The 24,784-nt window shown below is 35.0% G+C and overlaps 2 protein-coding genes across 7 annotated transcripts in view; one reads left to right on the forward strand and one right to left on the reverse strand.

The window, feature by feature from the left end:
* Ric1 (RIC1 homolog, RAB6A GEF complex partner 1) overlaps positions 1 to 24,784 on the forward strand; it is a 135,509-nt gene that overhangs the window by 86,542 nt on the left and 24,183 nt on the right. For all 6 annotated transcript variants that reach the window (XM_071600619.1, XM_027943060.2, XM_071600618.1 and 3 more), the window contains 15 exons: positions 32 to 184; positions 2,084 to 2,284; positions 7,616 to 7,654; positions 7,966 to 8,076; positions 9,156 to 9,245; positions 10,527 to 10,687; positions 11,660 to 11,798; positions 15,209 to 15,325; positions 15,789 to 16,517; positions 18,595 to 18,753; positions 18,838 to 18,974; positions 20,742 to 21,028; positions 21,830 to 22,021; positions 23,861 to 24,038; positions 24,189 to 24,377. In XM_071600619.1, the coding sequence (XP_071456720.1) occupies positions 32 to 184; positions 2,084 to 2,284; positions 7,616 to 7,654; positions 7,966 to 8,076; positions 9,156 to 9,245; positions 10,527 to 10,687; positions 11,660 to 11,798; positions 15,209 to 15,325; positions 15,789 to 16,517; positions 18,595 to 18,753; positions 18,838 to 18,974; positions 20,742 to 21,028; positions 21,830 to 22,021; positions 23,861 to 24,038; positions 24,189 to 24,377 (2,882 nt within the window). The remainder of the gene's footprint in view (positions 1 to 31; positions 185 to 2,083; positions 2,285 to 7,615; positions 7,655 to 7,965; positions 8,077 to 9,155; positions 9,246 to 10,526; positions 10,688 to 11,659; positions 11,799 to 15,208; positions 15,326 to 15,788; positions 16,518 to 18,594; positions 18,754 to 18,837; positions 18,975 to 20,741; positions 21,029 to 21,829; positions 22,022 to 23,860; positions 24,039 to 24,188; positions 24,378 to 24,784) is intronic.
* Ermp1 (endoplasmic reticulum metallopeptidase 1) overlaps positions 18,794 to 24,784 on the reverse strand; it is a 54,441-nt gene continuing 48,450 nt past the window's right edge. The window contains exon 16 of the transcript XR_011704101.1: positions 18,794 to 18,964. The gene's annotated coding sequence lies outside the window, so the exon portion shown is untranslated. The remainder of the gene's footprint in view (positions 18,965 to 24,784) is intronic.

Consider the following 24,784-nt stretch of genomic DNA (forward strand, 5'->3'; position numbering starts at 1 on the left):
TGCTTTTTTTCTCCCCCTTCCTCCCTCCAAGAGCTGGGGTGCAGAAGGCTATCACCTATGGGTAATCAGTGGATTTGGTTCTCAACACATTGAAATTGAATCTGACCTCAGAAATATAGTTAAACAGCCCAGCATTCTGCTATTTCAGTTTATCAAGAGTGTCCTCACTGTAAACCCTTGTATGGTAAGTGTATTTAAAACTCTGATTTCTTTAGTGCCTTTCAAATCAGAATTCAGACCTTTCTTCATAAACCATGGACAGCAAGTATATACCTAAAATTGGCATATTACCTTCCTTTGTGCATATTCTTGTGATTCTTACACTTTATAATAAATTTATACCAAAATCATTTCTGAACATACTTTAGAGTTTTGGTTTTTTGTTTATAGGGTTTTAGGTGGGGGGGGGGGTTGTTGTTTTTAAGGCATTTTGTTTTTTAAATAGGGTAACAAGTGGGAAAACAATGTTTGTATGTTGAATAACTTTAATAATTTAGTCTTAATCTGAATAGAATTTCCCAAAGAATTTCACCACACTACTCATGAGAAATATTAGCAGTTCCATGGGATTTAAAAAAAAAAAAAAAGTTCCATTTTTACCTAAGTATGAAATAAAGGCCTTAAGACAAAGCTGTAGAAATGTATTTATTGAAGGGATCAAGAGTTTCAAATATGCTCATATGCATCATGAAAACCTAGGAGTTGAAATATAAAAAAGCACAGTTACATCAGGCCCAGTCATGCATGCCTGCAATCCCAGTGACTTGGGAGGCTGAGGTTGGAAGATCACAAGTTTGAGACCAATCTGGGCAGTTCAATGAAATCCTTTCTCAAAATAAAAAGCAAAAAGTTAAGGTAGTGTCACTACCTCTGAGTTTAATCCCCAATACTTAAAAATAAATAAAAGACAGTGTTCCCCATGCCTAATCAACCATCAATTCTTAATGAACACTTGGAAGAAAGTATGTCTAAGATACTGCTTCAGGAAACATTGTCCCAAATTATAAACTCCCCATGCTTGTCAATCTGAAATAATATATAGTAATATTATATATTGCTGATATATAATGATAATATAGGTTACATTTTGGGAATGCAAATCTTAGTACCTTAGTATTAAGGGCTGTTTAAAGATGTTTAGTAAAACAATTGAATTGAATTTGCATTTATAATACATTGAAAAATATTATAAAAAAAATAGTCTGAATATCAGATCCCATTACTGAAGTTGAAAATTAAGAAACCCCAGGAAAATAAGAACAGAGTATTTTCCCTCCTTAACAGTAATTTTATAGCAACCTTGAGTTTTATGTCAGTATAATATTTGGACTATAATGGAAAGGTGAAGGGATAGGGTGCCAAGAATCTACCCACTTGTGAATACACTGGCCCTTTAATTGAAAACCAGAACATATTAAAAAGTAAAACTCCTTTATTTGTCTGGCTATTCTTAGACCTGTAAAGTGTCCTTGACACTAACTAAACATTCACTGATATTTGAATTTTTCTGATCCCAAACTATAGGCTTAGGCTTTTCCTCTTCCGCATGGTTTAGAAGATCCTCCAGCATCCAATTATCCCTGACCTATCCGCTTTGTTACATGTAAGCACATGGATAAGAATACAAAAAGAAACACGTCTTTGATCAGACAGTTTCTTAAAAGCATACTTTCTGTAAAACTAATTTGTAAACTAAATAATGAGTAGTCATATTCAATTTTTCAGATGTAAAAATCTCTCTTATCATTGCCATTTTCAAATAGTAATGAAAGGTACTACTATAGCAGTTATAAACTTAGGCATGTTTACAACTATACAATAAAGCAGACTTTAACAAAGATTTTATTTACACTGGAAAATAAAATTAAATAAAATTAAAACATTGCCTATTCTCTCTAAATATAACTGTGCTGAGATCATTATGTAGTCTTTGTCCTCTGTGAAGAAAATTAACATTGAGGTACATAATATGTTTTCTATAATAAAAGTGAATCTATGCATTACTTAATTTTCCCTTCCAAATATTGGGTTATTTTTATTTGCTTTTCTTCTTTGCTCTTCTTCTTCCTCTTTCCTTATCTAGAGTAACCAAGAGCAGGTATTGCTTCAGGGAGAGGATCGCTTGTACTTGAACTGTGGAGAGCCCTCTCAGACCCAGAATCCCAGAAGTTCTTCACACACTCAGCATAAGCCGAGGCTGGAAAATAGCCCATTTGCAGATGGAGGTTTAGAGTCCCAGGGTTTAAGCACTTTACTTGGACATCGACATTGGCATGTTGTACAGGTAAGTGTTCGTTTACTAATTACTAGTGTTTCAGTCCTTAGTAAGATATCACTTGGAACAGATTTTTAAGTATTTCATTTGTTTTAATTTTAGAAAACTAAATATTTTTAACCTTTTTGACTATCACATCACTCTTCTGCTTTTCTATGTTCTTGTCCTGTTGTCTTCTCTTTCCACTTGATACAAATTTTTTCCTCACCTGCTTTTAAGTTCATTATTTTGCCCTCTCATTGAAGATAACTATTTTATTTTCAGGACCTGTTTTACATAAGATAACTCTGTGGATTTACAGAGACAAAAGTGTAGTCACTGTGAAAGTGGCAATGTTGACCCTCTACAGCTGACCTTATAATCCTGATGGGGCCAAACTGAGGTTAATCACCTGACAGTGGACCTAAATTGTAAAAATTATGATAATTCTAGAACTTTATTTTTGATAATTTTACTAATATTTAATCTTGTTCCAAATTATTCACTCATTCTGATCACTTTTAGCAGTTTCTTTTAATAATTCTGATAAATTGGCCTTTAACATGAAGATTAATTCTGAATTTTGATGACAATTAAAATTAAATTGGGAATTCAATAAATTGAAGTTTTTTAAGAGAAACTTGCATATACAATTTCAAAGTCCTGAATGTTTTCTTTTCTCCTTTTATACCACAATGCCTCAGAGCCTACTCTTGGATGAATTTACTTCAGTTACTTTCTATTTCCACAATTCTTTGCCTTCCGCTCTCTATACCTGTACCTAACTAGCTTACTTCAGCTTTCATATTATTTTCAGTTGACTTTGGAGATAATAAGAGACAGAAAAATGGTCATTATGTGAAAGGTCAAAGGAGAAATATCTCCTACATTGACATGTGGTATACACTAGAAGAAAATGTATTTAATTTACATTAATAAACAGACTCAAACAATGTACATACCATTTTATAATTAGTAACAATTTTTAAATAGAACTGCGTCAGCTACTTCCTTGACTAAAATTTTCCACTGCTCCCTTCTCTCCTATAGCCATTTCTCTGCTATTTTCATTTCCCCATACTTTGAACTATTCATTCTACACTGACCTAGCATCAATGCCAGTTCTGCCTAGCCAGGTCTGTGTTACCAGAGAGCCAAGTAGAGCAGAGGATCAAAGAAGGTAGGTCTGGAACTCAAAATCCATGAGGCAATAACAAATTTGAATTTCCTTCCAGCTCAAAAATTCAGTGATTCTAGCCATCTGTGAGTCATCCAATAAGAAAAGCATATGACACTGATTTTTGAGGACTTTAGATACTAACAAGATTTCTTCTATCATTCTGTTTGTTAGGGGAAGACATCTAGAAAGATAAACTTTATAAACCTGAGTTTTAACTCGGTTTTCCAGTTTCCTTGAAAACATTGCTACAGTTGTACTTCCAAAACAATTAAATTATAATAGATTCATAGAATTTTTAGAGCTGGAAGGACCTTAGAAATCATAGTCCGACTGGATTTTATACATGAGGAAACCAAAGCTCAGGGAAGTTATGTGACTTACCAAGGTCACACAGCAGAGTAATGGCAGACCTATCTTTACTGTGACCTAACAAGTCTAATCTATATTCAAATGTAGGTACTAAATGTTGAATCATATACTATTAACCTTGGGCTAAAACTTAGAATTTGCCTAAAAGGCAATATGTTTATTTGGAGTTGCCCTATACTTTGCTAACACAGTGATTCAATGCAGAGTTAATGGTGATCTTTCAGTAGGATGCTTTACAGTGTCTGCATAATGCTAAATCTTTACTTTCTAGGCTTTAAAGCCAGTACTGATGACTCTGAGGAAACATGAGTGCCTGGTTTGATTCCCCTTTCAACATATCTTTTCCAGGATAAGACCACATTCTCCATCAAAGTTGATTTGTTTGTGTGATTTGTACTTTATATGCTTCTTGAATAGCTAGAGTTCATCTAATGAGCCCCAACTAATTCTACTGCTGTTTCTGTTCCTTACTTAGAACACTGGGGATTTTTTCTTATTAAAGCCCTATCTTGTACTTCATAACTTCCTTATTAGAAGACTCTATGTTCATTGTTTTCCTTTAAAGATAAAACAAAAAATACACCCTTGTCAGAAGCAGTGTTCATAGCTGGCAGCGAAGCATGCTTTTATTTATTTGTTTACTTATTTGACCTGATTTTTCATGGTTAAAATTTTAGAAAGTAATGAGAGCACAATATGAAAAGTTTTAAAAATGAAAACCTGGTTTTTGTGGGTTTTTTGAGGGGGAGGGGGTACCAAGGATTGAAGTCAGGGCCACTGAACCACTGAGCCACATTCTCAACCCTATTTTGTATTTTATTTAGAGACAAGGTCTCACTGAGTTGCTTAGCACCTCAGTTTTGCTGAGGCTGGCTTTGAATTTTCCATCCTCCTGCCTCAATGTCCCGAGCTGCTGGGATTACAAGCGAGCACCACTGTGCCTGGAGAAAACCTTCTAGTTTTAAGCTATGTTTCTTCTCAGATGCCATTTATTTTAATGCTCAGTATTTTGTATGATTTCTGAAAGATGCATTAATTATTATCCAGTATTCTGTGGTTATCGGTTTTTGTTAACTGGCTCTAATACCTGGAAAGAATAACCTTCACAAAATGTGGGTAGTACCAATGGTATATCAGACACCATGTTAGGAATGTCAGCTGTGGATCTTAAAGGCTGTTTTACTTACAAATGATTAGCTATCCTGCAATATGTATCAAGTATAATAGGTGTGGTATTTGTCACAGATCAAATTTGCTAAAAGGCTGGGTTCCATGTCTCACCAGTTATAAAACTAGTCTAGGCAGGCATAGGATTTTAGAGAATGGCTTTAAAGAGAGAGAGAGAGAGAGAGAGAGAGAGAGAGAGAGACTGGAGGCTGGGGATATGTAGCTCAGTGGTAGAGTGCTTGTCTAGCATGCATGAAGCCCTATGTTAAATGTCCAATAACTACCCCCCACCCCACTATAAAAAAGAGATTGGAAAATCATACAGTAAGGGTAAAGATTCTTTCTGTACCTTAGCACACAGTTTCCCAATGATGTGGCATGACTTTTGAGCTCTGAGTATGTGTTCTTGACCTCTGTTTCTTCATTATTCATTAGCTACGTCTTATTTCTACCATTTCCTATTCTCCATGTTAGGTATAGAGTTCAGAGTTCAGATGACACGTAGATCAATAAAGGTGACCTACTAGGGAAAATACAAGTTTTTGTTACAGTGTATTTTATAATATCTTTAGACAAATACCTGCATTCGTTTTAAACTTATATATCTTGAGTTTTAAAAATAAACCATTTGTAATTTTTGGTACTTCTTAGACTTTTTTTTTGTATCAGGGATTGAACCCAGGAGTGCTTAACCACTGAGCCACATCTCCAGCCCTTTTTATAGTTTATTTACAGACAGGATCTTGCTGAGTTGCTTAGGGCCTCACTCAATTGCTAAAGCTGGCTTTGAACTTGTGATCCTCCTGCCTCAGCCTCCCAAGGATTACAGGTGTACACCACTGTGCCCAATACTTCTTAGACTTTTTCAAATTAAAATAATAAATTGTTTTCATGTATAAAATATTCATTGGAGTGCAATCATTTGGTAAGGTTTAACTTTGACTTCCCATAATTAGAAACTTTATGTTATACACCACTTTTGCAATGAGATTCCAGCTCCTGCATTACCCTCTAACACATGTTTCATAAGTACTAGTGACACATCAAAGTTTGGGTAGTTACAGGATTTTTTTTTTAGCATCTTGGGTAACAGGGGCAATTGTACTCAAGTACATCTATTACATCCTTCTTCATGTAACTATTGTTCTTTTCTTAATTGTAAGGGGGAAAAGGGAGTTTTACTTACAGGCTAATAAAAAGTGCTCTCAACTGGGGCTGAGGATGAAGCTCAGTACTTTTTTACTTGCCTACATGTGTAAGGCCCTAGATTCAATCCCCAGCTCTGCAAAAAAGAAAATTGGTTTTAACTTTTATTTTACCACCATGTTATTACCTCAAGTTTACCATTATTGTGCACTAATTTTTCCCATCATAGTGAATTTTACACTGAACAGTGTAGCATATTTGTTAAGATTCAAGTGACGCATTCTTCTAGCATATATCAATGACACAATTATCTTTAATTCTATAAGTAGGCTTGCACACACAGTACTGGGGTTTAAGAACTTCCTAATGTATTAACAGCTATTTAATTTAGTTAATTTAGTAGCCAAGAGAAGTTTAACAAATAGTTTTATGAATAAATTTTATCAAGGTTAAATACAGTTTCAGCATTGTTTTTACTTGATTTTTATTTTGTCTTCACATTACACAGTTTTCTTAGATTTGATTCATGTAAACATGGCTTTCTAATTTTGAGTTCTTTTTAAAATTTATGATCATTTTTTTCCTGAGTAAAATTAAATATGAATGAATTGAAGCTTTTTTTTTTTTTACAGGAGCTGAAGATTCTTCCCTTTGTTCTATTTTTCTGTTAATTTACACTCCACTCTCACAAGTGCTCATGAAAACTATGGAATTAGTGGGCCAGTAGAAAGATAGGAGTCTCAGTAGAACTAGAATTTACTTAATCCACATTTATGTCCCACAGATAGTTTTGTTACAATGATACAAGGATACCACCATGTACGAAGATGGAAAACAGATAACATGGAAAATATATTTACCAATGATGCTGAAAGTAAAAACTTAGTATCTGTAATATATATTAAGAGTTCTTATAGTTTAAGTTGAACATTCCAAGAAACTAATAGTAGCTTAAACATACTCTTACCTTTTTACAGATGTTTGTTTAGAGGATAGATTAAAAACTAACTACTAGTTGTCCCTAAGCAACAATTTTATTTTGTACTTTGTACATTTTTGTATTATTTATTAATCAGAAAAACATAAATGTAATCAAAGTATTTCCATTAAAAATCAAAACTCTTGCTGAGGCTGTAATTTTATTTGATGAGGTTGTGGAAATTATTCACGTTAGCAAACCAAAACTGCTCATCTGTGCAGTTCATGGCTACTCTCAGGAATGCTTCTCTAAATAACTCATTGGTCTATGTTTATTGAGTTTAGTACTACCCCAAAAAAAAGCAGTGTGAAGGGGAAAGATGAAAACCTGATGTCTAGAATTTGGAGCTGTTTAAGACATGAGATGAGAAATATTGACTCATATATAAATGGTAAATTCCAAGTGCTCTGCTACTAATAGCCACTCTCGGGAAGCCGAATCTCATATTGTGATAAATTAATGCTTTAAATTTTAAATATAATTCCTAAATCTTACCAAACTGATGTGTTATTTTCTGTAGATTTCCAGTACCTATCTAGAAAGCAATTGGCCTATACGGGTGAGTTGTTATTTTGTTGGTGTTAACTTTGTTGAATAGCATTTGTTGCAAGAGGCTTTCTGGGAATTGAGCCCTTCAGTGGGTATATTGATAAGAGTAAAATTTTTATACCTGATCCTTTATACATTGCTAGGGTATTAACATCTAATTTTGTCATATATTACTATAAATATTTGGATTTTTAATTTAACATTTTATGTAAAATTCACTTAGCAAGCACTTATTAAGTCTGTTTACCTTACATAGTATTAACCACTGTATGCCTATTAAAGTGTATAAGTTTGCAAAGAGTTCTTAATTTTTTTTAACAGTTTTCAGCTATTGATAAACTTGGACAAAATATTGCTGTGGTTGGCAAGTTTGGTTTTGCACATTACTCTTTACTCACCAAAAAATGGAAACTTTTTGGAAACATTACTCAGGTTAGTCTTTTTCAAATTAAAAACCAATTTCCCAAAGTATAGAATAATTATAATATAAAATAATTATACTGTACAGTAAACTACTATTTACTTATAAAAACTGAAAGTCATATATGAGAAACTGATACTGGATAATATCTGTGAGCTGATTTTAATAAAGTATTTGATAATTTGATAATGGGACTTGTATTGAAATGGCTTAATTTTTATTCTTGTTAAGATCAGTAACAATAATTATTTAGTTTAAGAATTTAATCTCAATATTGTGTCCATCAAATGTGATGAGAATAAATTTCCACAAAATTTTGAGATCATTCTCTGCTTAGCTGTGTGATGTAATTGTAGAATATATATATATATATATATATATATATATATATATATATATATATATATATATATATCACATACATATGTGCATGAAGTTGGATTTTGCAAGAATCAAATTGGAAGAAGAGAAGAATATGGGCCGGGCATGGTGGCACATGCCTGTAATCCCAGCAGCTCAGGAGGCTGAGGCAGGAGGATTGCCAGCTCATAGCCAGCCTCAGCAAAGGCACGGTGCTAAGCAATTTAGTGATACCCTGTCTCTAAATAAAAAACAAAATAGGGCTGGGGATGTGGCTATGTGGTTGAATGTTCCTGAATTTAATACCTAATACCCCACCCCACCTCCCCAAAAAAGGGAAATGGCATTTATAGTTGCTTTTTTGTGTCAGTCATTTTAGGGTCCTTTCTGTATATTATCTCAACACAGGGCATTATTGTTATTCACCATTTGATAAAAGAGAAACAGGTGTTGCTCATCTGATGAATGTTAAAACCAGAATTTTAATCCATGTTTCTTGGATGTGGAATAATGATGCTAAATGATACATCAGTGTATTTGCTTCCTTACAGAAGTATTTATTTTTAAACTTAGAATATGAAGCGTTATTATTAAAGTCCCTGGAGTAATAATTCAAGGGAGAGATTAAAGCAGAAATAATTTGAGCTTTCTTTGCCTAAGAATACTTTGTTACTTTATAGTAATTTCTGGTAACTTAAAGTAAAAATATTTTTTAAATTTTTCTTTTAAGGAGCAAAATATGATTGTGACTGGTGGTTTAGCCTGGTGGAATGATTTTATGGTACTTGCATGTTATAATATAAGTGACCATCAAGAAGAGGTAGGTTTTATTTTCTCTTAGAAATAATAGATCTTTATATTTTAGACCTAATAAGCACTATGTAATTTTATATAGAAAATAACCAATTGAAAACTAAACAAAATATTTTATTTTTTAATTAATAATTAACATTTTAGCTAATGGGATTATTTTTTCAGGTAATATATTTTAAATTTTTCAGGTTACTATATTTTTAAAATTTTTTAAGTAACAAATGGGATTTCTCAGATAGCCTTTTCTAAGGAATGTATCTCATAGACATCCCCTATAAGATTTTTTAAAAATTGTTTTTAGTTATAGATGGACACAATACCTTTATTTTATTTATGATTTTTATGTGTTTTAGGCAAGTGTTCTTACCACTGAACTAAAACCCAGCCCCTCTCTTATAAGATTTTTTTAATACCTTTATTTTATTTATTTATTTTTATGTGGTGCTGAGGATTGAACCTAGGGCCACCGCCGCCTTCTTCTTCCTTCTCCTCCTCCTCCTTCTCCTCCTCCTCCTTCTCCTTCTTTCTCCTCCTCCTCTTCCTCCTCCTCCTCCTTCTTCTCCTTCTCCTTCTCTCTCCTTCTCCTTCTCTCTCCTTCTCCTTCTCCTCCTCCTTCTCCTTCTCCTTCTCCTTCTCCTCCTCCTCCTCCTCCTTCTTCTATTTCTTCTTCTTCTTCTTCTATTTCTTCAATTTCTTAAAGACAGGTTTGTTAATCAGACACACACCTGTAATCCCAGTGATTCAAGAGGCTGAGGTAGAAGCAACACAAGTTTGAGACCAGCCCTCAGCAACTTATCAAGACCGTGTCTCAAAATAAAAGAGAAGGAGGCCTGGAGATGTAGCTCAGCAGTAAAGTGCCCTGGGTTAAATCTCCAGTACCAAAAATAAATAAATAAAAGATAGCTTTATTAATGTATTGATTATATGATTGTTTTGAGAAACTGCTAGGCTCATTATATTAGATATAAATATACAAGTCTAATAGGAATGTCTCAAAATATTGCATTCACAGTTTTGATCTCTTTATCTTTTATCTGTAAAATGAACCTAGCTTGCGAAAATATAAACAGAACTCATTTATTGTTAAAGCTTTCTTAGGTCTTTTAATTATTACTTGAAAAAAGTAAATAAATAAAAAGCAGTTTGGGGGGCTGGGGATATAGCTCATTTGGTAGAGTGCTTGCCTCACATGCACAAAGTTCAATCTCCAGCACCACCCCCCCCCCCAAAAAAAAAACGGTTTGTCTAAAGTATTTAGCCATTTCATTTTTATAATTTTCTTCTGCAGCTCAGAGTATACTTGCGAACATCAAATCTGGACAATGCCTTTGCTCATGTCACCAAGACACAAGCAGAAACATTACTGCTGAGTGTCTTCCGGGACATGGTAATAGTATTTAGAGCAGACTGTTCAATATGCCTTTACAGTATTGAAAGAAAATCTGATGGGTAAGTTATAGTATACGACAAGTCACTTTCTGTTCCTATTTATTGTTTTTCCTCTGTAGGTTTTTTTTCCCCCTCAAAACAGTTTTTCTATCTTTGTATTTAGTTTCCCTTTTTTAGAAGTCAAAAATGCAAGGAGTTTTAATTAGTAATATTTATGTAGTAGCTGTGAAAAAAAAAAAAAGAAATAGCATAGCCTGCTCTATCTTCAGCTAATCTTCCTGGATTTATTTTTTTTAAATCTAGTTTCAGCTGAGGTAAACCCTAAAATGCTAAATTTTTCACAGCCTTGAAAATAAGTTCCAGACACTTGGGAAATTTGAAGGCATTCCACGGTTTTACAGCTTCAGGAAGCATATACTTAGCATACTCAGTTTCATTTCCACTGTGCTAGATGATAATAGTCTAGAACAGGATAAAGCAAAAGTCCTGCTGCTATTACAAATGGCCTCATATTGTTCTTGGCATCTGGTCCAACTTGCAGCATTCAGACAACATCTCTTGAGTTTTATTTTGTTCTCGGAGGTATGCTTATTTGTTTACATAGCTGTGAAGGATGTATTTGCTGAAGTAGCCCAGTGATTGGTAATGCACACATAAAAATTAAGATATATTATTAACCTCAGTAATTCAACCTTTATCCTTCCTCAACCATTCAGTTTTTATCCCTTAAATATTTCTATTTTTACAGATTCTTCCTCAGTTGTTGTTTTGTTTTATTTTTTCCTTTACTCCAAAGTCTTGTCCCTTTTTTTCCCCCCTCTCTTATCCCCATATGTGTTCTTTGGGTCTTTCATTATTGAAGGACAATATTGTTAATCATTTTTGAAGGACATTTAGGGAGGAGAGGACAATAGGAACTTTGGGGTCTTTCTAAACATGAATTCTACTATATAGTAGCAGAAAGGAAAACAAACAAACAAACAAACATTGTTAGCATTGTTGAGCTACCAGAGTTTCTTTTTGTTTTTACAGTTCAAATACTATGGCTGGTATTCAAGTTCTTCAGGAAGTCTCCATGTCACGCTACATTCCTCACCCTTTTCTGGTAGTATCTGTCACTCTGACATCAGTGAGTACAGAGAATGGAATCACCTTGAAAATGCCACAGCAGGTACCATCCCATTATCAAAACTCCTTGAAGTTTACATCTCCGTCTTTAGTATTTTAAGTTGATCATAGAAACTATTTATTTGTTCAACAAATAAATATTAAATATTTAGAATGTATCTTGTATGAATATGCCAGGTTACAGTAGCAAATTAAACAGACCTGATTTCTGCTCAATATTAAATTACATGAATAATTAATTGTTCTTGTAATATATATATCTATGTATATATGTCTTATGATGTTTGTGTATATGTGTGTATTATATATATATCAAAAAGTAAAATATAGGTTACTGTGAGAGAATAAACCAAAAACCTGATATAGTCTAAACAATCAGGATTTCTGTACCATTTAAATTGAAACCTCAGCTGGAAGTATAACTCAGAGGTAACTGAGTACTTGCCATGCATGCAGAGGCCCTTGGTTCAATCCCTAGCACCACCAAAAAAAACAAACAAAGAAAATGTAAATTGAAACCTAGAGAATGAGTAGAGATTGTTTAAGCAAAGAGGAAGAATTTCAGGCAGAAGGAACAGTAATGCAAAGGCTTATATACAAGAGAACATTACACATTCTGGAAGTTAAAATTTCTGGGACATAGGGTATGCGAGAGAATGTGAGTCTTATAGATAATATTGATAACTTTAGACTTCATCTTCAAGTTTAAAGTGTTTTAAAGTTTTATAATGTTTGCTCTAACTGTAAAGAAATGAACTGGGCAAAACTGCATGAAGGAAGAGCAGTTGGGAGACCATTATAATGATCTAGGTTAATGGTAGTAGGAGGCTGAGGCAGGAGGATCACACGTTCAGGGCCAGCCTCAGCAGTTTAGTGAGGCTCTAAGCCACTTAGCAAGACTCTGTCTTAAAATTAAAAGGGCTGGGAATATAATTCTGGCAAAGCACCCTTCGATTCAATCCCCAGTACAAAAAAACATTCAATCCTCAGTATTGCCAAAAACCAGGAACTTTGTATATTCCAGATATAGAAGGCAATCAGTGGTATCAGTAGTACTGGATACACCATTTTAACCTCTTAAAAGAGGCCTTTCTTGAAGAGAAGATGCTTAACTTATGAAGAGCAGATTAAGTAGTAAGTTGAAATATAACAGAAGTGAGACTGATTATATCTGGTGTGGGAGGAAGACCAAGAATACTACAGCAAAGAAAGTCTTGATTTAGTAGTAAAGATTTTAAAAAGTAATAACAGTGAGAACTGTTCAATAGTCAAATAGCCTCTTATGAGAGAGTGAGCTCCTTCTTGAGCTCCTGAAACTCCCACAGAGAACCATCCACCTGGAAGTTTTTAGGCTAAGAAATGGTGTTTTGAGTTCCTTCAGATTTAGGATTTTGAGCATACAGATACCCCTGCTTGTTCTATAAGTTCATTAAGGTTTCCTGGGAGTACTATTGCATATACCTATAATATTTTCAATAGAAAGTACTGATTGAGTAAATACTAATAATATCTACTCTGTGAGGAAGGAGCATCATGAGTTCAAAGCCAGCCTCAGCAAAAGCGAGGCATTAAGCAACTCAGTGAGACCCAGTTTCCAGATAAAATATAAAATAGGGGGCTGGGGTTGTGGCTCAGCGGTAGAACACCTGGCACGTGTGAAGCACTGGGTTCAATCCTCAGCACCTCGTAAAAATAAATAAATGAAATAGAAGTATTGTGTCTACGTACAACCAAAAATATATTTTTAAAAAAATAGGGCTAAGGATGTGGCCCAATAGCAAATGCCCCTGAGTTCAATCCCCAGGACCCCCCTCCCCCCAAAAAAGTCTACTTTGTAAAGAGGAGAGAAGTATATTCTTTTTTTTAATTAAATATGTCAAATGTAGGGTAAAATCTATCATCTTAAATTTTAAGATGGTCATTATGAATATTAGTCATTATTGTAGTGCATTTCAGTAAAACGTTTTCAGGGTCTTTTTGAAGTATTTGAGGGATATGACTATATGCCAGTTCTGACAGTCATATTATCTTGATTCATGTTTGTATTTATGTTTTTCCTCTATCATCTAGGTACTTTTTACTAAGTGCCTAACTCTTAGAGGTACTCTACTTTTTTCCTTTACTGAACCCTAGGTAATACTGGCAACTTAAATTCATCCAGCCAGCAAACATTAGAGCCTGGGAAATAATCCTACATCTTGTGAATAGTCACTCTTTCCTTCCTGAAATTCTTTCTTGTTTTGGTTTGTGTGCTATTGTGCTTCCCTATTTTTCTTCTTGCCTTAAAAAGCTCAGACAATGGTCTCTCTACTTCTGCTCTCTACCTCTCACCTCCATATACTTTGCCTCATCTGTTTCCTTCAGTTTACCAAACTTACCCTTATGCTTATTATGGTGGCATGTTCAACTCTGATCCAGTTGTCACTCACAATAGTTCTACGTGAAAGTTGCAAAGTTCTTTCAGTTTAATGGAATGTGAAGGAACATACTTTTTCACTCCCCTGACTTGTCTTTTCTAACTTGTGTTGGTGATAACCTGAATTTCTGTGGTACCTCACCTAGATTCAGTAACTTGAAATAATGTTTGGTGCAACACTCTTTTTCTACCTTTCATGCCTAGTATAGTAGTAAATTTTTGTTTTTTGTTTTTAAATCAAAATGCTTTTCCTCTTTAGAAGTGAAAATTATTTCATCTGAGATTTGCTTTGAAACAATGCTTCTCAAACTTTAATATTCATAATTGTTTAGACTGGGTCATAAGTTTCAAGAGAAAATCATTACGCTAGGCTCTCTAAAATTAAGCTGTCCATAAAAGAGACAAAGAGAAATCCCTGTCAACACCCATGTGTCTGCTTCTCCCCAGTAATCCATCCTGATTAACTCAGATTTTTCATTAATTCCCTTATTTGAGAACCATACATAGTGAGTTCTTCCCTGTTACTTTTTTACCTGGATTTCTAAGCCCTTGAAGATTTGTGGCTCTCCAGCTTTAATTTCATAATATCCCTAGTCTTGCACAATTGTTTCACTTTACCATTAGAGCTGTTCTATCCTAGCTCCATGTCTTCATTTACATTTCATGCTTTAACCAGAGTACCAACCCTTTCTCTTCTACCCGTGTATGTTTTCTAATCTTTCCCACCTCATCCTTTATGCCTTCTTAAGCAGTGCCAGCTAGAATAATAAAATTATCTCTCATTTTTTATGAACTACTTAAGTTTTTTTAGATTTTCCAAGATTCAGCTCTACTTTCAATTTTATGTTCACTGGTATGGCTCATTAATTAGCCTTGTTCCACTCTAGCCAGAAAGCTGCTTGTATTCCCACAGAGCTTATTAGTACAACCTCAATCAATACTGTTGGTTGTTTCATCTACATAACTTATGGATTGAGGGGACACCAAAAAAAACCTATAAATTGGTATGAACCCATTTTTCTTTTCTAAAATTTCAGGCACGTGATGCAGAGAGCATTATGCTGAACCTTGCAGGGCAGCTCATCATGATGCAGAGGGACAGGTCAGGTCCTCAGATCCGGGAGAAGGATAGTAATCCGAACCAAAGGAAACTTGTGAGTAAAGGGAAGGTCATTTCAAATCTTGAGAAAGGTATGAGATTAGGGTGAAGGAATAAAAGAATTAAAAGAGAGTATTGTGATTTAGAAACTGAGAAAGTATATAAAATTTAAGTCTCTGGGAATAAGGCTGTTTGTGAAGAATAAGTCCCCAAATGACAATAAGATGTCCTGAACTCCAGGCAAGACATTACCTAGGTATTGTTAGTTGCAAAACTAATGGGAAATTAGTGATAGTTTGGTGGAATTTATGGGTTTTTTGCTTTTTAGATTTACAGTTATATACTTTAAAAGGCAGGGTACTATTACTAACTCTGTTTTGGTTGTTGGTTATATTGCTTTGGTTTTCTCAAAGTTATTGTACTCTCATTGTGTGTGTGTGGTGGGGGGGACTAGTACCTACAAATGGACCTGCAGATTTAACAGGAAAATACCCTGATTCTTGTGTCTCCTTCTCCAGCTGCCGTTCTGTCCTCCTGTTGTACTAGCCCAGTCTGTTGAAAATGTCTGGACTACGTGTAGAGCAAATAAACAAAAACGTCACCTTCTGGAAGCCCTCTGGCTGAGCTGTGGTGGTGCAGGGATGAAAGTTTGGCTCCCCCTCTTCCCTAGGGATCACCGCAAGCCCCATTCCTTCTTGTCCCAGCGGATCATGCTGCCTTTCCATATCAATATTTATCCATTGGCGGTTCTGTTTGAAGATGCATTGGTCCTTGGTGCTGTCAATGACACTTTACTCTATGATTCTTTGTATACTCGGAACACTGCTAGGGAGCAGCTGGAGGTGCTCTTCCCTTTCTGTGTTGTGGAGAGAACCTCTCAGATCTACCTCCACCACATTCTACGTCAACTTCTGGTCAGGAACCTCGGGGAACAAGCCTTGCTCTTGGCTCAGTCCTGTGCCGCATTACCTTACTTCCCTCATGTGCTGGAGCTCATGCTCCATGAAGTGCTGGAAGAAGAAGCTACCTCACGGGAACCCATTCCCGACCCACTACTTCCCACTGTGGCAAAATTTATCACCGAGTTCCCCCTCTTCCTGCAGACAGTTGTGCATTGTGCTAGGAAGACTGAATATGCCCTGTGGAATTACCTTTTTGCAGCTGTTGGAAACCCCAAGGACTTGTTTGAAGAATGTTTGATGGCTCAGGATTTGGACACAGCTGCCTCTTACCTTATTATCTTACAGGTAACAATTCTATTCTTATAAAGATACAAGAATAATGAGCTTAAACTTAGAATAAAAGAAATGTTCTGTTTTGGTACTGTGATTATGTTTAAGGAATAGTCAGATTTTCTTTACAGTTTATATTTTTCATTTTGAAGAACTCAATCTTGCCAGATTTTTCTTAATTGTTTTTGTTGTTGTTTTTTGTTTTTTTGGTACCAGGGATTGAACTCAGGGCCACTCAACCACTGAGCCACATCCCCCGCCCTATTTTGTATTTTATTTAGAGACAGGGTCTCACCGAGTTGCTTAGCACCTCCCTATTGCTGAAACTGGCTTTGAACTCGAAATCCTCCTGCCTCAGCCTCCTGAGCCACAGGGATTACAGGCATGCACCACCATGCCCAGCTTTTGTAGTATTATTAAGGAGCATTGTAAGGGTATTTTATCCTGTTTTGTTTTGTTTTCATATATAAGCCTAAAACAAATCAATTCCAAGTATTATTTTAAATAAGATTGAAGAAATGTTTTATTGTATGTAAAACATTGCTATGTACATATTACATAGGAAATATAACATTTGATTACTAAAATACTACATAATAATGAATACTACTACATTGTGAAGAAACTTTGTTTTGGACATTAACATATTTGTCTGAACTCCCCACAAATAATAGATTTGTTTTTTTTATAGTGTGGAATTGCTAAGGGAATTCTGATTGTACCTCATTTATAACACAACACCTATTTTTGGCTCCACATAGCAAGCTGGAGAGACTCAGGCCTGCCACAGTAATGACCCTCATCACACATGATTTTTCTCAAAATAATGCATTCTTTGAGACTTCTGAAAATTTGTTTCATTACATATTTGACAGATAGGCTTCATAGTTTGTTGTTCACATAAATCTTGTATGTATTTTATAGTCTACACTTAAGGTTATTTAAATTACAGCAAAGTTGTTTTCATTGATAACAAGCTAACCATAAACTTGATTTGAACTGCAGATTTTACATCAGCTTATTTGCTTTTTGACAGCTGATTAAAACCAGCGAATACAGTCAAGCAGAGATTAGTGGCCGTGAGATTCTATGGTTCCTTGGCTAGCCCTAAAGAACATGGGGGAATTATAGAAACTGATCAAAATAAACAACACACAATAAGCGGGGGAGGGAATAGTTCATTAGATTAGAAAAGGGGAATGAAGGGAAGGGAGGAGGGATGCGATTAGGAAGGACAGTAGAATGAATAAGACATTCCAATGTTTACATGAATATATGACCAGTGAAATTCCATATCATGTACAATCACAAGAATGAGATCCTATTTAGAATAAGTTATACTCCGTGTATATATAATATGTCAAAATATACCCTACTGTCATGTATATCTAAAAAGAACAAAGAAAAAAGAAACTGTACCCAGGGATAAAGCAAGGGTGTGTGTGTGTGTGTGTGTGTGTTGGTGGTGGTGGTGGTGGTGGTGGTGGTGTAGGTTTACTTCTTGAAATTGAATCTCTTGATTATAATAAGTAGACTTCAGTTTTCCAATTACTGTATCTCCAGTAAGTACAGTTTGAGAAACATTTGTAATATTACATTGATCAATGTTTATATTATTTTTAAATGCCATGCAAAACACACCTAATTGTTAATTCTATGATATCACTGAAATGGAATGATCCATTAATCTGAATAAAATTTGATGTAATGCCTAAATATAAATATATACATATATAAATGCTGCTGGCATTTTGTTCTAGGTCACTCCTTAAACCTGCAGCAATCTCTGTAATGAAATTGGAAATTTTTTCTCCAGAATAATTCCTAAATGAAATAATGTATGTAAGATATCTGCATGTCATGGGAGTTTAGGAAATCATAGTTTATGTTATAGCAGCAGAGACCTGCTTTACTTTTCCTTGTATGGTACTTTTCAATGCTTCTTTAAATCTTATTGTTAAAATAAGCCCACAGTACCCCACAGTACTGTAGGTACATTCCTCAGGTTTAAGTTAATGTGAAGAAAAGAAGTGCTCAAACGTTCCGAAATCATGTATGAAAGTGATGCTATCTTCCTTGCTTGTTTCTGTAGAATATGGAAGTTCCAGCAGTAAGTAGGCAACATGCCACCCTTCTGTTCAACACAGCATTGGAACAAGGCAAGTGGGACCTATGTCGACACATGATTCGATTTCTTAAAGCCATTGGCTCTGGAGAATCTGAGACACCTCCATCCACACCTACAGCTCAGGTTAGTTGCAAAATTGTATAACTTCTTTATGCCATGTACCTACAAGGCATCTTTGTGTAACTTTATTGCACTTTGTAATCATAGGAACCCAGTTCAAGTGGTGGATTCGAGTTCTTCAGGAATCGAAGCATCAGTTTATCCCAGTCAGCTGAAAATGTTCCTCCTAGTAAATTCAACTTACAGAAAACACTAAGTATGCCATCTGGTCCTTCTGGAAAAAGGTAAAAGAATAAATAGCCATTACTGATTTAGGGTATCTGTGACACATTGCATTTCAAGGCATTTATAGAATTAAGTCTATAATCCTAGGGACTTGGAGTTTGTAGTAGGAGGATCATAAGTTTGAGGCCAGCCTAGGCAACTTAGTGAGATTGTGTCTCCAATACCCCCTGTTTTTAAATTAACTATTATGTAAGTTAATTAACATATCATTATATAAATTATATATCTTACGGAAACAACTACTTAATCCGAGTGCAAATCCTTTTTTCATTCCCGAAAGTAATAGAGACCCCACAAAAAGCTTCCATTTGTCCTTCCTCCAGAGTTAATTTTTGTACTTTTGTATAATTTCTGTGCCTTTGTACTAGAGTAGGACTTGATATATCTGTTCTTAATACTACTGACTTTACCTCTGATGACAGAGGACCAGACAGTCCACAGATAATCCAAAAGCAGAACATCAGTAGTTTTACCCTTCTTTTCAACTACATAGTTCTTGACAAAAAAATAAAAATTTTGTGCCCATGTATTTAACGTTCATGTAACTTTTTGATTAGAGAAGTCATTAAACAGCCAAAGGAATTGTGTTCTGCAGACCAACATCTGCATCACCCAGAGTTAGGTTATTGTTCTCCAGAAGGGTGACTGTGAACTTACACTGAACCTTATAAAATCATTAGAATTTCCTCTGGTATGTAAGGTCTTTTGTAATCCTTCTTGTGTTGATACATGTTCTTTTGTTTATCTCTTCCCTAATCCTTTCTTTTATGTAGTTTGTATTCTTACTACAATACCTGTCTTCAATGTAGTAAGAACTTATCGAACATTTTTTACAAGTTTTTTAATAAGAAATGAATAAAGCTGGATTTTTTCCCACAATCAAAATACAGAACAAATGGAAAAATTATAATATTTAAACTTCACAAGTCTGAGTCTCCACAAATAATATAGCCAACTTTTACATTTTTGAAAGCCCTTCTTTATACATTCTATCTTCTTCATCTTGGTTCCAAGTTTTATCATTCCCAATTATGCCAATTCCGTTGTTATTTAAACAGAAAAATTGAACACTTTGATCATGGCATTTTATTGCTCTTTTATCACTGGCCATAAATCTCCCCACCAACACACACAATTGTGGACTATATACAAGTAAAATGTAGCCATGGAGGGCTATAAACAATTGGCCGAACCCTGAATTTAAATATTGGTTAATAACATATCAAGTGCTCATTATGTGCTGTTCTAAACATTTACATACATCAATCTTTTAATCCTTAAAACAGCTCCATAAGGGTTGGTACTCACTGTACAGATGAAGAAAGAGGCTCAAAAAAACAAACATAGTTATAATCACATAACAAATCAGTGTGTTGATTTGCTATGTAATTATAACACATAACAAATCAGAGTGAAGATCTGAATCCAGACAGTCCTACTGCAGAGACTGGGTTCTTTACTGATCCACTGTACTGCTTCTCAGTGACAGCATTTATTTATTGCTTTTTTCCTTCAACCACTCACTATTGCTTCCTGGTTCTGTTTCTTCTAGTCCATTATATTCATTCCACATATCAGTCTTAAGAACCTACTGGTGCTCCAAGTTTTCAACAGGTCATGGTATATCATCACATCTTCTTCCTCTTCAGTCAAATAATAAATAGATCACTAACCTTCTTGTCAGTTTTATCAATGCTACTGCATAAAATTATGTGAAGTCCTCCAATAAAGATTGTTTTATAGCTTTCTTCTGTTACCACTTATAGATGGAGCAAAGACAGTGAATGTGCTGAGAACATGTATATTGACATGATGCTCTGGAGACATGCTCGGCGTCTCTTAGAAGATGTGCGGTTAAAGGACCTTGGCTGCTTTGCTGCCCAGCTAGGCTTTGAACTAATTAGCTGGCTCTGCAAAGAACGTACCCGAGCTGCCCGGGTAGACAACTTTGTGATAGCCCTCAAGAGACTCCACAAAGATTTCCTGTGGCCACTTCCCATCATCCCTGCCTCTTCTATCAGTTCTCCTTTCAAAAATGGAAAATATCGTACAGGTAATGTAGACTTCTTGCCACTTTTATAAGGAGAATTTTATTTTACTCTAAGTAGCTGACATTCATGAAGTCTTCATTTCACCCTCAAGCAAATAAAAGCCAACTTTCATTTTGAGTTAACATTCACCATTTGGCCAAGGATATAAATAAAGGAGAATCTATATCTCTGTGTCTTTTGACCTTTAAGTCTAATTCATAAATCTAACCATTATCTTAAACTATAAACAAGTTGAGAACTGGCTGAATATAAAAGCTACCACACTTACCTTATTGTGGGAAGGAATTTTGGAACTGATTAGTCATGGACCTCAAGATAAGGTAATTTGTGATTTACCTCATGGAACTCATTCCAGAAAAATAGTAAAAATGCATCTTTGACATCTTGGGTCACATTCTGCACTAGAAGACTAAGTAAAACTATATATTTGAGTGAAATAAAAATTTAAATATAATTTTTTTTAGTTTAAGTCATTTTAGGAGGACTGTTAAACAAAAACTTTTATGGTATTTGGAAACTTCGTGTCACCTTACGAACCAAGGCAAGAACCTTAGAACTTTCTCATAGACCTTAGAACATACCATAGATATGACTTAAATGTTTTATATGGTCACTCTCTTTTGTTATAATTCCATATTTTTAGTTGAATGAATGAAACAATGTAGGATAGTAATTGACTTTGCATTGCTTAATATTGAGGAGCAGGTGGGGGAAGGTAGAAGAACTGAATTGGAAATGACAGTGGGTAAATCTTTGAGGATTCTCCCCACCTCCATCTCTTTGTTTTTGTACCTACCCCGCAGTGGGAGAGCAGCTGTTAAAGTCTCAATCAGCTGACCCTTTTATGAACCTTGAGATGGATGCTGGTATCTCTAATATTCAACGAAGTCAGAGCTGGCTCAGCAACATTGGCCCCACCCATCATGAGATAGACGCAGCTTCATCCCATGGACCACAAATGCAAGATGCTTTCTTGTTACCTTTATCTAATAAAGGTAAATGTCATTTTAAGTCCTACTTCTTCAGTTTCTTTGGAAAGAAGTATGTGTGCTGTAGCATTTCAGAGAGATACCGTCACTCTTTTTTCAGTATCCTAAAGGAGTAGTCAGTAGTGTCTGCTGGAGAGGTGGACAGGAACTTGATTGTATTTTGCCTTATTTTAGATAAATGTAAGTAGGTAAAAATCTCAGTACAGATCAGCACTAATAGATGAATCTTTGCAATAAGATAAAGAAACATTTACTTTTAACCCCAAGTAAGCAAAATGTTATCTCCATAAGAATTCCATTTTTATTATAAGTAGACTTGTGTCACACACGCAAAAAACAAAACAAACAAAAAAAAAACTATTATCTTTTTTTTTTTTTTTTAATTTCATCAACAAACTCCTGTGGGAATTTGTTCTGTATGTAAGTTCCTCATAATATCCTTGATTTTGCCTCTTAGCCTTCAGAACATTTGTTTACTGGCTGGATATTTAACAAAAACATACACCAACCTCTGCTCTGCAGTAATGGGTAAAATACAGAGGTTTTTAAGCAATTTATTTTGGCAAAGGGTTATAAAATACAGGAGTTTAAACAGTAATTGGTTTGATATTTCTTGTTTTCTTTTTACAATCATTTTGATGACTAGGCATTCACCTAATGTTTGGATACCTGAGCTGCCACATGAGGAGGCTTATAACAACCATTAATTAAAATTGTAAAATACACATAAAATTTATCATCTTAACCATTTTTAAGCATACAGTTCAGTAGTGTTGATTACTTCTATCCACACTGTTGTGCAGTCACTCTCCATAGTACTTTTTGTCTTGCAAAATTGTAAACTCTTAATATTAACTCCCAATTCCTCCCTCCAGTGATAGCCACTGGCAACCTAATTCTATTTAGTTTCTATGAATTTGACTACTCTGGGTACTTTATATATGCTGTAGCATGTATCAGAATTTCCTTTCTTTTAAAATCTAAATAATATCCCACTGTATGTATGAACCATTTTGTTTGTCCATTCATCTATGGAGGGACACTTGGATTGATTGCTTCCCCCTTTTGGCTATTGTGAATAATGCTGCTGTGGATGTAGGTGTACAAATCTCTCTTCGAGATTTGGCTTTCAAGTCTTTGGAGTAAATACTCAGAAATGGGATGACTGAAACATAGTAATGCTATTTGTAACTTTTTAAGGAATCACTATAGTTTTCCATAGCAACTAGACCTTTTTACATTCCCACCAAGCATTAAGAGTTCCAATTTGTCCACATCCTCACCAACACTTATTTTCTGAGGTTTTTGTTGTTTTGTTTTTTAAGTATTATGATTCGCAGCTGTTTCATAAATGTTACAAATTTTTAGTTTTTAATGAAGATCCAAATAAGATTCAAACACTGTGATTGTTTTTAATTTTTAAGTGGTTATCCCCCACCTCTTGCAATTTATTCATTGAGGAATGTTGCTTCTGTGGATTTATTCATGAAATGAATTTTGCTGATTGCATCTTCATGGTTTGGTTTAAACCAAAATAGTTTCCGCTATTTCCTGTAAATAAATAGTTGAACCTAAAGACTTGATCAAATTTGAGCTAGAGGCTTTTGGGGAACAAGGAAGACTACTTCCTAGTGGTAGTATGTCTTTCTGTTCCAAGCTTTATTGCTCCACTGATTTTTTTTAATATTTATTATTGTTCATATGATATGGCTATTTTAGTAGTAGATTTCATGTTTTGGTTTCAAAATCTTAAGGGAGAAATCAACATCTGAGAAACAGCTAATATTTAAAGGAAAACATTTTCTAAACTAAACTGATTTATAACTTTGGGAAATTCTCCATCAGGTGATGAATGCAGCATTGGTTCAGCCACAGACTTAACTGAAAGTAGCTCCATGGTGGATGGGGACTGGACAATGGTGGATGAAAATTTCTCTACACTCAGTTTGACTCAATCTGAGCTAGAACATATCTCCATGGAGCTGGCAAGTAAAGGCCCTCACAAATCCCAAGTCCAGCTTAGGTGAGTTTCTCAGCTATTTGAAAGTACAGAAAGCTTACTCGGGGTATTTGTATAAATGGAGTACTGAAGCCACTTTTCTAATAATCATTGCCTTCTCTACAGTTGAAGATCCTTTTTAGCATAAATATTTTGCTTCTGCTTCATTTATAGGTATTTGCTACACATTTTCATGGAGGCAGGATGTCTGGACTGGTGCATTGTAATAGGCTTGATTCTTAGAGAATCCTCAATAATCAATCAGATTTTAGTTATTGCACAGTCTTCAGAGGTAGATGGAGAAATGTTACAGAACATAAAGACAGGGCTGCATGCGGTGGACCGATGGGCCTCTACAGATTGGTAAGTGCTGGTGTCCATAGGCTTCTTGTATTCCTTTGGTGACCTTTGGTAATGTGTTCTTTCACATTAAGGCTTAGTTGTAGTTTGAACATTTATTTTTTTATTTTTTCAGGCTAGTAGGATAAAAATGCTTATATATTTTTGTATTCATTGTTGTTTATTGTACTGGATGTTGAACCCAAAGGTGCTTTTCCACTAAGCCACATCCCCAGCTCTTTTTATTTTTTACTTTGAGACAGGGCCTTGCTAAGTTGCTTAGGGCCCCCCTAAGTTGCTTTGTACTTGCAGCCCTCCTGCCTCAGTCTCCTGAGTTGCTGGGATTGCAGGTGTATGCTATCATTTACTTACATTTATTTTTATGTGGTGCTGAGGAGCGAACCCAGGGCCTTGCACATGGGAGGCAAGCG

This window comes from Marmota flaviventris, chromosome 13 (genome assembly GCF_047511675.1).
Source record: "Marmota flaviventris isolate mMarFla1 chromosome 13, mMarFla1.hap1, whole genome shotgun sequence".
Classification (NCBI taxonomy): Eukaryota; Metazoa; Chordata; class Mammalia; order Rodentia; family Sciuridae; genus Marmota; species Marmota flaviventris.